General features: G+C 37.4%; 1 protein-coding gene across 1 annotated transcript; it reads left to right on the top strand.

Annotated features, from left to right (window-relative positions):
• The first annotated feature begins 10597 nt into the window (after positions 1-10597).
• Positions 10598-12466, top strand: LOC137247477 (uncharacterized). Its single transcript, XM_067778410.1, has 2 exons — positions 10598-11671; positions 11742-12466. The coding sequence occupies exons 1-2, from the start codon at positions 10926-10928 to the stop codon at positions 12283-12285; spliced, it is 1290 nt and encodes a 429-aa protein (XP_067634511.1). The 5' UTR covers positions 10598-10925; the 3' UTR covers positions 12286-12466.
• The last annotated feature ends 7039 nt before the right edge of the window (positions 12467-19505 follow it).

Below are 19505 nucleotides of genomic sequence, written 5' to 3'. Positions count from 1 at the left end.
ATTGAACAAACTAAATTCTTCCGTTGTTGCAGCGACGAACAACGGAAATTTAGAATTTTCGACGCGTCGCTTATTTATTTTTGATAGAGAAAACAAACAAAATTTTTTAATTGATAGTGGAGCAGAAATTTCGGTATTACCCGCGTCTAAATTTCCTCGTACGAAACGTTCAGAAAATTCTCACTGCAGCTAATGGCTCAACAATTGCCACTTACGGGAAAGGCTTTTAAACGTAAATTTAGGTTTAAGACGTGAATTTCCCTTTACATTTTTGATTGCGGATATAGCCAAGCCAATAATTGGCGCTGATTTTCTTTGTAAATATGATCTTTTTATTGATATTAAACATAAACGTTTAGTAGATCCATTAACCAATCTCTCAGTTAATACAGTATCCTACTTTTGTGATATTCCATTACCTAAATTATTTGTGGTTGACAATAAATTTACAAAATTATTACAAAATTATACTAAACCTGTTAAACATACAACAGTACATCGACTTGTAACAGAAGGTAGTCTTCCATTTTCTAAGCCCAGGCGCTTAGATCCGGTAAAATACAATGTCGCGAAAACGGAGTTTGATTTCTTAGTTAAAACAGGCATTTGTCGGCCTTCAAATTCTGCAGTAGAATCACCACTTCATCTTGTACCTAAAAAAGAGTTGAATGATTGGCGTCCATGTGGTGATATTAGAAGATTGAATATTGTAACTATTCCCGATCGTTATCCCTTACCTCACATTCAGGATTTTAATATGAACCTTTATAATAAAAATATATTTTCAAAATTAGATTTAGTTAGGGCATATCACCAAATTCCTATGGCTGAAGAAGATATTTATAAAACTGCTATTACAACTCCTTTCGGTATGGTTGAATTCATGAGAAAGGATTTCGGACTTAGAAATTCTGCACAAACCTTTCAAGGATTCATAAGTGAGGTAGTAGGTGACTAAGATTTTGTATATTCTTACATCGACGACTTACTTATTGCAAGTAAAGACGAAGAACAACATTTAAAAGTTTTACGTATCCTTTTTCAACGCCTTACAGAGTACGGTTTAAACATTAAACCAAGTAAATGTACTTTTGGTGTACCAAATATAGATTTTTTAGGACATAACATTGCTGAAACAGGTATTCGATCTTCCGATGAAAAGGTATCAGCTATTCGCAATTTCGAACGTCCAAAATCAGTTAAGCAGGCACAGAAATTTATTGGTATGGTAAATTATTATCATATATACATTCCAAAACTAGCAGAATTTACAAACAAAATTTATGATCTAATTAACAAAGTAGGTAAGAAACGTGACAAAGCTTTGGTATGGGACGAGAATACGAATGAGGCTTTTGAATGCATTAAAGAGAAATTTGCATCTTCGATATTGTTAAATCATTTTAACAAAGATGGTAAATTATCTTTAACAGTAGATGCATCTAACACAGGGATTGGGGGCGTTATACAAAAAATTACAATAATAAAATTGAGCCCATTGCATTCTTTTCTAAAAAAATTTCTCCAACTGAAATTAAATATAGTGCTTTTGATAGGGAGTTCTTGGCGATTTACTTAAATATAAAACATTTTAGATATCTTTTGGAAGGACGACAATTTACAGTTTATACGGACCATAAACCTTTGACTACGGCTTTAAATTCAAAAACAGAACGAAGTCCTAAACAAACGAGACACTTGGAATTTATAGCACAATTTACTGATGACATACAATACATTAAAGGAGAATCCAATGTATCAGATACACTATCTAGAGCTTTTGAGGTTAATGCAATATATAATACAGAACTGAATTTTAAAATTTTACAAACTGAACAACAAAAAATGATGACTTAAATCAACTTGTATCTGATTCTCAATATCTAAATTTAAAACTAATTAGTATTCCCATTTTAAATTTTAATATTTGGTGTGAAATTTCAGGACAAACTCCTAGGCCATTTGTACCGAGTAATTTGCGAAAAACAGTATTTGATATTTTACATAGAATAGCACATCCGGGTACAAGAGCTACACGACGGCTCATAGTTAAAAAATATTATTGGCCTAATATAAATAAGGATATTAATATTTGGTCAAAAGAGTGTCTTAATTGTCCAAAGTCTAAAGTTTATCGTCATACAAAATCCCCTGTTGTCAAAATTCAAATTGGCAAGAATAGATTTGAACACATCCATATAGATATAGTTGGACCATTACCTATTTCAAAAGGACATCGCTATATTTTAACGATTATTGAAAGATTTACCCGCTGGCCTGAGGCATATGCATTAAAAGATATTTCAGCAACTACAATTGCAAATAAGTCTTTTAGAGAATATGTTTCTCGGTTTGGAGCTCCGTTAAAGATAACAACTGATCAAGGTAGCCAATTTACATCGAAATTGTTTTCATAGTTAACTAAATTACTTGGTATTCACCAAATTACAACATCCGCATATCACCCTCAAGGAAATGGTATGGTTGAAAGGTTTCATAGACAATTAAATACTACTATAATAGCTAGAGAGGACACAAATAATTGGTATGACGAGTTACCTGTCATATTACTTGGTTTGCGATCTATTTAGAAAGAAGATATTTCGGCTACACTAGCGGAAATGATTTTCGGTCAGAATTTACGTTTGCCAGGGGAACTTGTTGTGCCATCAGTTAAAAATTTCTCATCAACTGAAATTTGAAGTAATTTACGTGAACATTTTCATCATAAAGATTCTGATGCTGGAATTTACGTTCCAAAAGATCATCAAATTTGTAAATTTGCATTTGTTCGAGTCATTAATAAACATTGATTACAACAACCATTTGAAGGACCTTACAAAATTGTGAAAAAATATCAAAAATGTTTTAAACTTGAAATAGATAATAATATTAAAACTATTCCTATTGATAGATTAAAACCTGCAATAATTGAAACAACAGACACAAACAACACCAAGAATTTACATAAAAAGAGAGTTACGTTCAAATTGTTTAATGTTAAATTTTCTTGAAGGGGGAGTAATGTAGGGTTCTTATTTTTATTTATCTTTGTATTTTAGTTACTTTGAACTTTGTAATTTTAAAATGTTTTATCAATATTTTAATTTTCAAAATTGATCTTTCAATTTTTAAAAATTTTCATTATGGTGAAAAATTTAAAAAGATATTGACGCATACATTTAGGCGTATTCTTTATTGAATAAAAGTTTCTTTATATACATATAAAACTAAAAGTGGTTTCAATCTCCACAGTTAGAATATACCCGCGGTAAGTATGCCTGTCGTAAGAGGCGACTAAAGTATCAAATAGATTCAAGGGGTTGTTTAGTGCAACCCTTTCAGGTTGCCAGCGCAATATATAGCTTCTCCAATCCCAATTGTCAACCTCACCTACCCGTGGCGAGTCCTGTTTATTAACGGCCGAGGCTCTGGCGACCCCGAACTCCTCATGGATCTAGGGTTGGGAGGGCGGTATGGCCTAGAAGGCCGCATGTGGTCATAACAAATCGTTCCCGAGATGGTTGAGCTTGGTACTGGAACGAACCGGATCGAATGCAGATATGTATGCGTCAATATCTTTTTAAATTTCTAAGCGAAGGACCATCAACATCGATAACACTCCCCAAGAGCTTCGGGGAGTGTCCTTATCGCTACAACAACAACCACAACAAAAAAAAAAAAAAATAAATGTAAGGCGCGATAACCTCCGAAGAGATCTAAGGCCGAGCTTCTCTTCCAATTTGCGTCGTGCTCCTCTTGATTTTCCCTACAAATGGGCCGGACGGGACCTACATGTTTTATGCCGACTACGATTGGCATCTGCAAGGCAGATTAGTTTTCACTGAGAGCTTTTCATGGCAGAAATACACCCGGAGCGCTTGCCAAACACTGCCGAGGGGCGACCCCGCTTAGAAAAATTTTCTTCTAATTTAAAAACCTTATTTCTAAAATTTTGATGTTGCTTTGCCCGGGGTGCGAACCCAGGGCATACGGTGTGGTAGGCGGAGCACGCTACCATCACTCCACGGTGGCCGCCAACAACCACAACAACATAAGCTAAAAAAGCCGTATTTCGAAGACGGTTTCGCAAAATGCATTTATAGGCCCACAAAACTCTATTATCGGGAAGAGTTTAAGTATACCACCTTGGTCGATACAAAATTATTACTTATCTTAGTTTAATCGACGAAGGTGGCAAGGTTAAACTAATGTCAAGGTAAGAATATACATAATACCGTGACTTAAAAATAAAACCATATCACCTATCTAATAACCTGGGTCAGTTCGTCGGAGTGGTCGTGCAGTGTCATCAGTGGCTCAACTTCAATTTTTCGGTTTTTTTTTTAGTTGAGCTGAAAATTTAAATAGGCCTCAAGGTGCCTGGCGTGGTGCCAATTAAAAACCACAAAATTAACATTTCGAGAAATAACGGAATTTAAATTTTATTTAATAACGGAGCTATTGTGAATAACGGAGGAACATGTGAAATGAAACGACAATCTAGAAAGATCATTTTGATTTTGTACTTGGCGCTATGGTCATAGAACCGTGCCATTAATCCCAAATCCCAAAAACAAAAATATTAACCTGGGCTTTTGAATTCATTAGTTTTTGAGCGAACTTTTGTTAGTCCACTCGTCCGTATGCATTTACATATATGTACATCATATGTGCATTTAAGAGGCAATTTTAAATTTGTATTAAAGGTTTGCTTTGGCCATAACTTACATACGACCAGCCAAGTAAATAAAAGGTTAGTCAAGCTCTAAGTGGATCTGCTTATATGCGGGACGTAATAGCGGTAATTTTATATTTCCCACCACTAAATCGATGTCACGCATGCCAGTGTAAAATGTGGGCAGAACATTTGGAGTATATCATTGTTGTTAATTTTTCATAACGTCAATGTACAGCGAAGCGTTGGCGCATAGATTTTTATTTGTTATGCAGATGTTATGGCAACGTCATATGATCGCAAGTATTGTCGAATGTGGTACCAATTAACCAGAATCATGCTGAATCCCATTCGGAATTTGATATCGAAGTACCTAGTTATGTAGGTCTAAAGCACAGTAAGACAGTGAGGGGGATCCAGGGATCTATGTGACCAGAATCTATGTGAGAGAAAAGAACGGAAGATTTTCAAAGATAGAAATGAAGAAGCCGCTCATTGCCCTATTCTTCTTCTTGTAGCGCTAAGGGGATTCCCCTAAGAGCTTGGGGAGTTTTAACAGCGGATGGTTTTTTGCCGAATATTTATTCAGTATGTTCTATGGTACAATTACTTAATTGTATCGTGTACGTTCGGAAAGAAAACGACTAATAAGGTACTCGCTCAATCATTTCGGGAACGGCTTGATATGATCACGTTGAACCTTCTTTTTGAGGAATTGGGGTATCGGCATCGGGTTTGTCATCTCCCTTGTTATCTAGCAATTCGAAGTGGTTCCTCCATAACTTAAGCACAAGTTTTCTGGAAGAGTAATTGTCCTGTTTGTGATGCCCACGGCGAGTATCGAAGGAGGTATAATTATATTAATATATTTTCTACTCGTTTAAGACTGTTTAGGCCATTTATTGTTCATATCGAAAATTTTCCGGATATGGTCGAAAGTGGTATCAACGGATGCGCATCACTGCCAGTTATAAGAAACTAATGCGAAATTTAACTCTTTCTAACTGTTCGAAAGTTATTTAAAAAAACTGGCGCTTTCGATGCCAGCTTAACACGGATTTTGCATACATCACCCAATTCACAAAGTTATTAAAACAAAACATTAAAAGATATAATAAATTTATATGCTCACTTTGTATATTTTTATCAGAAAATTAATAGTTATGAATTAATGAATTTAAATAAAATGACTCAAGGTGAACATGTTTTCAAATTGTTCTTAAGTTGTTAAAAAAAAGCAAATTACCCAAAAAAGGTGCCGATTTAAAAAAAAAATGTTGTATTGCGATTGGCTGAAAGAATAAGCGAAATCAGTGATGCAATATCCTTTAGTAGGTTCTAGGGGCATAAACACTCCTTTGAAATGATCCTTACCTCATACTTAAGTTGAGAGAAGGGTTTGAAAAATATCTTGGGCTTACATTCAAAAATCTGTTGTTTATTTGCGAAACTATACAATAGCGTCTGAAATGTTAGTTTTGATTTACACACTTCATCCTTCAACACCCAAGTCTCCCGGTTTGACATTTCTTAAAGTTGGCGGCTCTATCCAAAACTAGTCCCTTGGAGCGAATCACATTGATTATAGCCTATCAACCAAGTTTAAATATCACCTACACGTTTCGGCTCCTTTTATAAATGTGAATACGTAGGCACATATATTTACCAGGTGAGGCTTTGTCCTTCGCAAGAACACTCAAAGTGGTGAAGCAAAAGCTTTCCCAAGACAGTCGAACTAATGACTGTGTGTCCTACTACCCTAACGTAGTGGACAGTCGAACTAGTATGAAAACTGAAGCTACGCGGTCATCCATAATGAGCTCTTATATTATAAGGCCGGAAAACATCTTTCAACTTAAAATCGGTCGACTTTCATTCTAAAATATCGTTTTGATTTAACCAAGACTATTAAAATCTATGTTGTGAACACAAACGTCTGCAAACTTTGGTCTACATTTTAAAAATTTTATCCAGGGTCCTTGTAAAATTTTAATTATGTAGATGCGTCGAGGATTATACGATTTTCACCCATGAGTTACGCAATGACATCCACTTAGACTGATTTTGATTTCGAGGGCGGCATCCTTGGACGAATAGTCACTCCCTAACGTTTCAAGGTGTTTCTCAGGTGTAGATCGGTAGCATAGCGCGACAAAAAAATATCCCTTAGAAAGTCTTCGGAGCTACACCTAGAGCTTCTACGAAAGAGACGTCGACGAAGGTATGAGTTCGAAGTCGCAGTCCGCTTCTGTGCTGGCATATGGTGTGAGGGTCAGGAGGCGTAGTAGAGACTGGTGGTCGGGATTGCTACTGTTTGCATATCCGGAATTGTAGCTCTTAAAAACAGCCGAAAAAACTACAAATGATTTAAAGAAATTGTGTTCGCGACGATTATTAAGAGTTAACCCCAGGTGAAACTACGCTTTGTACGAGATATACAGACAAAAGTGTGACCATTTTATGTATCTCTATTTCTTTTCAGCAGACGCAGCAGTACCAATTCCAAAGACCGGGGTTAGGTTCGAAGCCTCTGTGGAGTAAATGAACGGGGGCAACACCTCCGCAAGGAGCTACTCCTGAAAATTTTTGAAGGATCTGCGAGATTTTCAGGCAAAAACCCCGGATATTTCCGAAATGGCCAAAACGTTGATTTCCTTAAATACATACAAACAAAAACTTTCCTAAATATTATCTTTTTAAATAGAAAAATCAAGCTTTTTAAAGTAAGAACACCGGCGTACACCGGCGCGCCGCCGCCGGTATATAATAGAGCCTACGCCGCAACCGACGATGAAGTGACCGGCGTAAACCTCTACCTCGCACCCGTGCCATTCGATTTAGTTCAGCCAATGACAAACATACGGTCATAGCAGGAACGGAATTAAAGGCTTCCATTATATTGGACTATAATTGTTGCAAATTATTAAGAGGAAAAATTAAGAAAATCTCATCTAATGAATATTCTCGTAGGGACAGGTTCAGTTTTACTCAACGTATGCCCGACTGCGCGTAATACATTGTACAGACCCATAGACTTATTTTTGTGAGGGTACATTAGGGTAGTCTTTAAAAATCAAAAATATGATTAGTAACTAGGGTTATGGCACGGTCAAAAATATATTGGACAGGTTTAAGTCGTATCGCGCAGAGGAAACGAGGTTCCCATGCGCCAAACTGTTGTTGTTTCAACCTCAAAAACCTTGTCCGAAGGTTCTGCGAGTATAGCGGATATCGGCAGCCTTTTGCTGAATATGAAACGGGTATAAGCACCCTCTGGTACCATCCCCACTGGGATGGGAAAGATTTGTTGATCCACTCAACCTTCGGGTCTATGGTTTTAGTCGCCTCTTACTACGGGCATGCTTGCCGCGGAAATATTCTAAGCCCAACTGTATTCCGATTAAGCTAGGTTGAGGGACAGTTACCGTGAGTGTGGGAGCTCACCTGACTGTCACACTAGCTCCGTATTTCTTATAGAATTGCGGAGTCGCAACGGTGTTGCTGTGCCTGAGACTGACTTCAACTTTGAGAAAGACCTTTGGAGACTCGGTGGCTACCAGTTCGTGGGGCTGTCAGCTAAAACTCTGACTATAATACGAACGCACATCTTATGATAAAAACGAACGACGGGGAATGGTCACACAGTAGTGAGAAGTCCCTTGAAGCACTACTTAACACACACTTCCCATCAGGAGATGATGCGGAAGAGTTATGTATGTAACAACGTCTTCATTTATAATACGGAGCGAGAGGTAGCAGGTTTGGTGGGAAATACCAAAATTGAATTGGCAATAAAATCTTTTGCCAATTTCAAATCGCCGGGTCCAGATGGGATATTTCCTGCTAAGCTGCAGATGGCAGGTGGAACGGTTGTAGAATGGCTTATTATAAATTTTGAAGGTTGCATAAAACTGAGCCACGTCCCGCAATCTTGGAGCACGACTCGAGTATTCTTCATACCAAAATCGGTAGAAAACCAGTCATCTGCATCCGAAAGCCTACAGGACTATTAGCTTGACGTCTTTTATGCTCAAAACCCTACAGAGATTAATAGATGTGTATATAAAAGCAAATATGAATGCGCAATTATTCTCTACAGCACAACACGCTTACACCAAAGGCAAGTCCGTCGATACTGCATTGCTTAGCGTGAACATAGAGAAAGCCCTGGAATACCAGAAATGTGCCCTAGGTGTTTTTACGGATGCCTATCACCCAAACTACGGCAATTGTCAAACCCATACTTTAAATACTATGGGGTTCTTGTTTGTTGGACAGACACACAAAAAACTAGGGGGTATGCAGATTATCGATGATTAGCATAACGGGAGCTCCCAAAACTACCCCGGCATCAGCATTGAATGCTATTCTACACATCCCACCTGCAGACGTAATGGCCAAAATGATCACGTTAGCCATTGCAACAAGGCTTAAGGACTCTGGCAGCTTAAGTGCAGGCCGTATGGCCATAGCAGTATAGCGCCATCTAATATGGGACAAACGGAATATATGGTCCCGTGACCTACGAAAGAGTTCTGGGATCCACAATTGAGCAGTCTCGTCAATATATATATTGACAGTCAGGCGGCGATTTAGGCAATAATTTCACACAGTACTTCATCGCTCAGGCGGGCCGTACATCTAAGCTGGGTTCCCGGTCATAAAGCGATGGAAGGTAACGTAAAGGCCGATGAGTTGGCAAAGAAGGGTGCAGAACTCGTTGAATCGACGTTAAACGTCCCAATCCGTTTGGGAGAAATCAAAATGAGACAGGAGTTGCATATGATCCATCAAGCAGGAAAGCTTTGGACAGAAACACGGGGCTGCAATATGTACAAATCCTCTGATATTATACTCACAAAGTGGCTCATATCTCTGAAGAGAAAAGACTTAAGGCTCATGATGGGCATACTAACTGGTTACTGCCTTCTGTCGTCACATGCTTGTAAGTTAGGCCTCGTCAGTAACAGCAGATGTAGGAAGTTTGAGCTGGAGGAAGAAACGGTTGAGCACATTCTGTGTTCGTGTCCTGCGCTCTCCAGGCTAAGGTTCAGCTATTAGGGGCGGCAGATTTGCCAGGTTTTGTGGCAGCAATTAAGCTAGGTCCTAGAAAACTTCTAGTATTGGCCAAGAGGATGGAGATATTGTATAACATAAGTCCTGGCACCAGATTGGGGCTCTCACGTTTTGTCGTCAAATAATATCTGATAATACTATGGACACATTCAGTATATGTGAGGTCTTTATTGACCGGCCAGTTCAATGTAACCTATCCTTATATTTTCCAGTTGTGACTTAAGTTTATAAGTGATATACCCTCGACTATATTAGTATCGATTTAGATAAAAAATATTATTAATTGATTGAATTCTCATAGCAAAATCTGAACTTTGACCCCTGTGCTACACGTCTAAAGTGCCTCCAATCGGATCCCAAATTTATATGTTATATATTTGGCAGTGGAATCCGCTCACCTTTTTCAAGGACCAGTCTAATGAGCATTGTACCCAAGTCATTCATATGTTTGGGAAGTTAATTTATATAGCGCTTGAGTGATTACGAAGAGAAAGAGCGGATTTGTTCTGCTAAAATGTCGTTTGATGATTACATTTCTGTTTGTTATTGTTGTTGTCGTTCCGGGAGTGCAACCTACTTTTGTGTCGATGTTGGCGGGTTCGTTGCCTGAGTTAGTTGACTCATTTCTTTTTTTTAATGTTTTTTGTTTTGTTTTAACTGTAGCTTTTGTTGGTAGTTGGTTTATGGGAGCATAGTTTTTGTTGATCGTCAGATAATAATCGGCACAATTTTTTATTTTACAACGAGCCAACACTCAGTCAACAGCCATAACACACAGAAATGCTCATATATACATACATACATATGCCACATACAAACATTTTTCGGGATGTTATTAGAGCTGGTCTTCATCAAATAGTGCAACAGTTGCGTTTTAGAACCCGATTCGGGCGGTTGGATTTAAATTTTATGGACGGAGTATGAACAGGAGTGTCGAATAATAGAAAAAAAATGATAATTTAAAATAATTTGAATGATTCCAAGCACAAATTTGCAAATTTTTTGTGAGTGCTTGAGTTAACTGAAAGATTAAAAACAATTTTTCTTAAGCTAAGACTGATTGGGAATCAGTGTGATGTATAATTCGCTATAATCAAATTAGATCAGCTCATTAGACCAGCAACTAATTTCTAGACACTAAAGAAAGAAGACCCAAAGCACATAGGCCGAAATGAAAACCCAACAATCCAAGCAATGGCTTTCAATGCATTTAGCCTTTATTCTCTGCCCTTCAATGTTGGTATATTCAATGCAAATACCGCAGGATGTTGAAATCCTGGAAGGATACCAATTTGATGACTCACCAGAATACTATTCCAGTGAGCCAAATTACTATGAAGCACGAAGTCTTCTCTCGGGATTTCACAAAGCTATACGCAATAAACGCTCAACATTGGAATATGATCAGGCAAAGGGTTTGTCCTTGGAAAGTGGCTCACAAGCGAATGCTATACAAGATTTCACCCAAAATGTTGGTAGCCAGCAAATAAAAGTTCATGAAAAAGAGGAAATAGGAGAGGATGACGATAAAATGGGCTCCGCCATGCCACGCGCCGAAAAGCAAATAATGGACCCAGATTTCGATTATTACTCACAGCGTCACATATCCGCTTGGAATGATGGTTACGGAACGTCTGCTTTGGATAGTGCATCACGCGCAGCGATCGACAGTGAAGATGTTATGGCCGATGCAAGCACCAGTTATTTGGCGCGTGGACGTCAAGCGCGCGTTAATTTTATTACGCAGCCCAAAAAGGATGTCAATGAACTCGCCAAAGAGTTGTCAGATCCGATTCAACCAAAACTATCTAACACCAAAGTAAATTATGATGTGAAATATCCCCCCATTGATCCAAGCTACAATTACGAAATGTTTCCGTCTCGTTCATATGCACCATATTTACGACGCTACGATCGGTAATTACAATGTCTGACTTATCATGCGTAATTAATGTCATTTTCATATTGTACAATTTTTCTTTTAAAGTTATGATGATCAATACTCGCGTTATGAACCCTACAACTATGAAGATCATTATTTGCATCGTCGACATTATGATCCTTACGATAGCTATAGTCCGCGTTTGCCTCAATATCCTGAGCCATACTACAACTATCCGGATCGACGTTATGACATACCCGAACCCCGCGACTATGTACCACTTTATAATAATGAAGTTTACGATAAAGCGCCCGCCGCGTCATATCCGCCTGTGGAAAATTATGCATCACCAAAGTACCCAGATTATCCAAGAAATCAGCGTCGCATCGTTTACTATGCACACTTGCCTGAAATTGTACGTACACCCTACGATTACGCTAATCGTTATGATCGTTATGATGATCTAATGAAACCTAACAAACCTATTAACGGTGCATACAAATACGACAAGCCAACGTCATCAGCTGCGAGCTCTATTAGTGGAGGAGGTAACATTGCGAACACTGACTCCTACGATTATATGAAACGCGATAAGAAGGATCGACCAACGCCGAAGCCCAATAAGGCGAGTCTTGGTGGCAGACAGTAGGTTTGGTTTTCAAGTTGGATATGGTGGAGGGCGGGCGACCAACAAATTACTTTAATTATTTTACTTAAATAATCTTAGTTGGAACTTATATTTAATTCCTACTTAAGAGCCGATACTTTTGAAAATGCCCTAAGTTCACATTTTAGTAAACTACTGCTATTTTTAAATCTGCAACCATAAACTCGATCGCATGTTTCTTAAGACAGTATTTAAGAAGAAGCTTAGTGATATAATGGGATCGCAAAGTTTTTTTTCCAAATAGCAAAAGTCCACTTCTAAGAAGTAAAATTTTAAAAGTTTTTGGGTTATTTAACAATAACATTGAAAAGTAGCGAACTTAGATCTGAGACGAGTGTTCGAAATTTTGTAATTAGACAGAACTGGTAGAATGGCTTAAGCCGGAGTCATTGGTGCCGTATGTCGTATCGCTGTATCCGTATCCCTAACGTAATCAGCTGTTTATCGTTACGACGGTAAACCAAAACCCAATTGGTTGGCTACGATACGGTTACGACCTTAGCGGCACCAATAATCGATTGCATTGATTCTCATAAGATTGGTCGAATCAGCTGTTATAAGGTTACCTATACGGTTACCGATAAAGCACCAATGTCTCCAGCTTTAAGCAGACACAATACGTCAATTACTTGGCGGACAAGAAAGACACTGACATCAGAGTTGGCTGAGTTTATTTTAATGGTTAACGCCAGATAGGCAGCGTATCAGTTCTTGCATCCTTCATATTTTGTAAATTTTCTACCTTTGACATACGTCATCCACGTCATAAAAATATGCTGCACTTTATTTTTTTCCCATTTTTAGTACGCGTGTGTAAAAAATTCGTGTTTAAAACCAAGGAATTCTATTAAGTAGTTGCTTATTATTATTTTGAAAGCTGATCAAAAGTGTGTACAGTCATTAGGGTGGTCCTCGAAATAATCAAATGATGATTTTGAGATTTCATCCATTCAAACAATAATCCCAAGATCAAAGATATAACTTATAGATTTTGGTGCAAAAGTTATAATTTAAGTTTTTTGAGTCTCCATAGCGAAATCTGAACCTTGACTACTATGTGATATGCCTTAACCATAGCCCATAGCAAGTAAAGTTAAGGTCCTACTTTTTTGCTGTGGTTTTATCGCTAGGCGAAAAAGTTTTATTTAAATTTTTAGGAGCATCTTAACGCAGGAAAATATTTGCTCCAACAAAAGAATATATCGATTTTTCAAGCCAGATTCCTGTTCATATAAAATATTTTTGATTTATATAAAGTATAGCTCTATAAATAATAAATATATGTTAATAAGTATATGTACATTAGGATGTCCACTACTTCTAAATATTTTGTTTGCATGCTGTCGCCTTAAATTTAAGGTAAATATATAATCTTAAGCGAAGCGTACACTGCAAAAGCGATTTATATTTTTAAGGCAGGTATAGCTACTGTGCTTCGAAAGTGCGTCATTTCGGAGTTGGAACATCGACTTGGCCCATCATTTTGTAGCAGCCAATATATACCCACGCCGCACATAGACACCTGATGAATTATTTTTAAGTGCCTCATGCGGCTTCCGAAGAGAGTTCTAATTGATTTATTTTCAATTGTCAATTCAATACAAATGATAAAATAAATAAATGTAAGGCGCGATAACCTCCGGAGGGATTTTAGGCCGAGCTTCTCTCCTCCAATTTGCGTCGTGTGCTCTTTTTAATTTTTCCTACAAACATACTTGTTTTATGCTGACTCCGAACGGCATCTGCAAGACAGATGAGTTTGCATTGAGAAGCTTTTCATGGCAGAAATACACTCGGAGTGCTTGCCAAAACACTGCCGAGGGGCGAGCCCGCTTTAAAAAAATTTTCTTTTTGTTGCAAAACCTTGTTTCTAAAATTTTGATGTTGCGTGAACCCAGGATTTTCGGTGTGGTAGGCGGAGCACGCTACCATCACACCACGGCGGCACATATATACAGTATGTAAACACCAAATGAATTAGGTAAAAAGGAACCAATCTCCTTTTTGTAAAACTTTAAAAATTAATACCGCAACTGTTTTGTAGCGTAGCGATTCGTACTGCTCCGAAAAATAAAAGACACTTTCGCGAGAAAAACTCGAGTCACTATAAAGAAAAAATTCCACCAACATATTTTTCCTTGGATATTCATAGTTACAAGGGTCAATAATAAATAAGGGATATTCTCAATAAATAATAATAAGAGGTCCATCGAAAACGTAGAAAATGTTTCATTTTATTGTCAAAAGTTTTCTACACGCAACAACAAAATACAAATATATGTATTTTCGTTTCTACGATTGTGAATTTATGCAGGTGGCGAATGTGTGAAAAAAACGTTCAGAATAATAAACAGCCTCGATCACCTGTTAAATCGCTGTTCGATTACTAAAATCATTTGCTTAATAGTGTTTTTCAAACATTTTTGTAGACGACTAGTACATTGCATTATTTATATTTTTAGAATGTTTACTTAAGTAGCTGCTCATATTTTATTTATTAACTAGATCTTTGACGGCCACCGTGGTGTGATGGTAGCGTGCTCCGCCTATCACACCGTATGCCCTGGGTTCAACTCCCGGGCAAAGCAACATCAAAAATTTTAGAAATAAGATTTTTCAATTAGAAGAAAATTTTTCTAAGCGGGGTCGCCCCTCGGCAGTGTCTGGCAAGCGCTCCGATTGTATTTCTGCCATGAAAAGCTCTCAGTGAAAACTCATCTGCCTTGCAGATGCCGTTCGGAGTCGGCATAAAACATGTAGGTCCCGTCCGGCCAATTTGTAGGGAAAAATCAAGAGGAGCACGACGCAAATTGGAAGAGAAGCTCGGCCTTAGATCTCTTCGGAGGTTATCGCGCCTTACATTTATTTTTTTTTTTTTTAGATCTTTGAAATGAATATTAGTATTTAGTCTGATTTTCTGTATACACATTTAAAAGAAAAGCTGATTCGAAACCAAATGGGCAATTCATGGCACTTCAATTTAATAACCGCGAGCAAAAACAAAATTTTCTTCCATTGTCTGGCCATTCGCGACAGCCATTGTCCCCTATCAGCTATTATTTGACAGGTAGGTATAGCAATGGAGGAATAGAAAGATTTCTTACAATCCATAAATTAATATTATAAAGTGACCCAAAAACAAATTTGAAAGTTATAGGAGACCTGTAAAATACAAGTTGTCAATTGTTTGTTTTCGTTTTGCATGGAAATCATAAATACCACTAAAAATGGACTTCTACGCAACATCATACTTTGAGCTATTGGGCCTACCTAAATATATACAAATGTAAAAAATATACAAATAAATAATATGAAATTATTATTAAGTTAGCATTGACACATATCACAGTTGCGATTTAATAATGTGGTAAATTTAAAATCTTTTAATATTGAAAGGGATCGTGATCTTAATTATGATCAAAAATAAGCAAATTAGTAGCATATAAGTTTATAAATTTATAATTAGATATAATTAGAATTCCCCACAGTTGCATTCTTTTTTGGAGGTAAAAAATTGAACTCGAGGTTCGGCAGCCAAAAAAAAAATGGACAATGGACATCCAAATGTAGATTACTTTGTACTCGTATCTTCATTTATTATGCTATTGAAAGTGAATATACCAAATAAATTTTTTTTTTAATATTATTCATTCTTTCATTCATTCTATAACTGCACTCGTGCAAGTACATACATACTAACGTTTATTTTACCACCATATAATATCTATACACAACCAAATTCTAAATAGAACGATAATGAGAAATTGTTAGCACTTCCTTTTTATAAATTGATCAAAACGCAACGGAAAATGTGTGTAAACAAGTTATCAGAAACAAAACTATAAAAGTACAGGCAAAGGAGATAACAATAACTTGATGTCAAAGAAGACTAATAATTAGTGCATTTTATTAATTATTTTCTTTGAAAAAAAAATTATTATTTTTCTCTGGTGATGGCCGAAAAATAGTTGGTTAACCCTGGATGACAGCTAAAAGAAGTGAGCCGCAGCTATTTCATTTGACAACTACATAGTTTAATAGACAACTCTGTGGCTTATTTTGGGTATTCCCCTAAAATAGTCAACTAGCGATCTTGTTTTTACTTACTTACTTACTTAATTGGCACTTAACCGTCTAAACGGTTATGGCCGTCCAACAAGGCGCGCCAGTCGCTCCTTCGCTCCGCCAACCGGCGCCAATTGGTCACACCAAGGGAGTTTAAATCGTTTTCCACCTGGTCCTTCCAACGGAGTGGGGGCCGCCCTCTACCTCTGCTTCCATAGGCGGGTTCCGATAGAAACACTTTCTTGGCCGGAGCATCATCTTTCATTCGCATAACATGGCCTAGCCAGCGCAGCCGCTGCGTTTTAATTCGCTGGACTATGTTGATGTCTGCGTATAGCTCGTACAGCTCATCATTAAATCTTCTTCGGTACTCGCCATCGCCAACGCGTAGAGGTCCATAAATCATTCGAAGAACTTTTCTCTCGAACACTCCCAAAGCCGCTTCATCTGCTGTTGTCATGGTCCATGCTTCTGCCCCATATAGCAGGACGGGTACGATAAGTGACTTGTAGAGTATGATTTTCGTTCGCCGAGAGAGGACTTTACTTTTCAATTGCCTACCTAGTCCAAAGTAGCATTTATTGGCAAGATTGTGTCTTCGCTGGATTTCAGTGCTGATGTTGTTGCTTGTGTTGATGCTGGTTCCCAAATAAACGAAGTCTTTTACTATTTCGAAATTATGGCTGCCAACAGTAGCGTGGTTGCCAAGGCGCATATGCGCTGACTCTTTGCTCGATGACAGCAGGTACTTCGTTTTGTCCTCATTCACCATCAAACCCATCTTTACCGCTTCTTTTTCCAGCTTGGAGTAAGCAGAACTAACAGCGCGGGTGTTTAGGCCGATGATATCAATGTCATCAGCATATGCCAGTAATTGCACGCTTTTATAGTATATTGTTGAAAATGAGCGAAATCGAATGATAACCACGCCCACTTTTTAACATTTTGGAAAACAAAAAACTTGATTATTTAGTAAATAATACACCTAGAATGTTGAAATTTGATGTGTGGACTGATATTGAAATTCTTGATAAACATTTGAAAAAAATTTTTAAAATGGGCGTGGCACCACCCACTTGTGATAAAATCAATTTTACAAATAGGTATTATTAATCATAAATCAAAAATCGTTAAACCTATCGTAACAAAATTCGGCAGAGTGGTTGCCTTTACCTTAAGGAATGCTTTGAAGAAAAATTTAAGAAATCGGTTAAGGACCACGCCCACTTTTACATAAAAGATTTAAAAAAGGGTCGTGTACGAATAAAATAAGCCATATCTTTGCAAAAAAGAACTTTATATCAATGGTTATCCATTTTCCAAGTTTATTTATAACAATAAATAGGAACAACTTTAAATTTAAAAAAATGGGCGTGGCACCGCCCCTTTTATGACTAAGCCATTTTCTATGTTTCGGGAGCCATAACTCAAAGAAAAATTAGCATATCGTAATGAAATTGTGTACAAATATTTTCCTTATAGCAGAAAATATTTCTAGTAAAAATGGACGGGATCGGTTAAAGACCACGGCAACTTAGATATAAAACAAATTTAAAAGGGTCGTAGATTAGAATAATAAGCTATAACTTAGCAAAAAATGGGGAGACATTTTTTTTTAACGGCCGGTGCCGCGTGTTATGTAGAAAAGTAATTTATCTGAAATGAAATGTACAATTGAAGCTCACGCTGAGTATATAATGTTCGGTTACACCCGAACTTAGACACCTTTACTTGTTTTCTGTAGGGTAGGTGCAATTAACGAGCCTAGTCGAACAATTACTTAAAGTTCATCTAGATTGATAAAGAAGATATTAAACCTCTATAAATTGCACTCTGTCTTATAATTTTGTAGCACACAAGCTTTTCTTAAGGCTATTGTTAATACTTCAAAATCAAAATTCATCAATATTATGCCTGTATTTAAAATCAAAATTTCAGCTGCTTTTTAATTCATTTATATAAAGTAAGTTTTAAATTTTTTTTGTATATTCTTTTTATTTCCCCTTTTGCTGCATTACCTCGGTGCTAATGACACAATGTGTGAAGTTTCAGTTTGTAGCTCAATGGTAAGTCTCATGGAAATTGATCGCAAGATTCTCCCTTCGGTAAGATTTTCTAAATACCGCGAACTTCTTAGCGTAAAGCAAAATTTCCAAATTCTGACAAGCTATTTTAAATATACGTTTCCGGGCCCATCTAGCGGCAGTGCTTTCCTTATGTTGCATTTTCATCGTGTTTTGCTATGTTCCAAGTTTCAAAACTCCAGCAAACATGAAACCGACTTTATATAAAGAAAGTAAAATGTTGACATTATTTGTAGCCTACCTGCTTACATACATACAATGAATCTCCATGGACGACTGAATGCCTTATATGCATATCAAATCCAGCATCAAACGTTTCAATATCGCTTGCGGCTCGTGTTCATTACACTTAAGTAATCAAAAGAAAAACAAAAATTTTTGATTTGCAAGTCATTCTCAGGACGGACTTTTTTTGACATACAACTGGACCAACGATTTAATTACAATTCGAGTTAGTCTGGTGTCGGCGAGTATGCGAATGTTTGAGTTAACTTTGTTGTTGGGGTCATGGGTGTGGTGGGTGTGGCAGAGGAATTGCGATGTCACTCTTCAATGGATTCGGTGACCAGTTGCTGAATTTGTGGCGGTAGGGCAATCCAAACAAAGAATTACATTTAATAAATATTCCGGTCAATTTGAATGCAACATCCCCAGCTTCTTTCATCAAAATACTGACATCTACCAAAACGGTTGAATGCTTGTGTTGCCGCTGGTGTTTGTGATTGTGCTCCGGTCATGGATTTGTTGGTACAACGTACAACGACAAAAACGCGTAACGTTGGGCAGCGTCACTTCCGCTTGCCAACCGGAAATATGTTAAATTTCGCGTTAATAAAGCGATGATGCGTTGATCAGCCTGCAATATGTATGTTTATACATATGTGTATTAGGGTGTGTAATTTTAAGCTAATATTTAATTTATGTTTATTCAGTTTCAGGTGCAACGTAGTTCGGAGCTCTGCATCACCGGGGCTCTCGGCTCCACTCCATCTGAAGCACTCAACACAATGCTATACCTTCCACCTCTTGACCTGGTTGCGAAGGAAATAGCGG

Source organism: Eurosta solidaginis, chromosome 4 (assembly GCF_040869045.1).
Source record: "Eurosta solidaginis isolate ZX-2024a chromosome 4, ASM4086904v1, whole genome shotgun sequence".
In the NCBI taxonomy this organism is placed as follows: Eukaryota; Metazoa; Arthropoda; class Insecta; order Diptera; family Tephritidae; genus Eurosta; species Eurosta solidaginis.
This window is presented reverse-complemented; position numbering and strand designations above follow the sequence as displayed.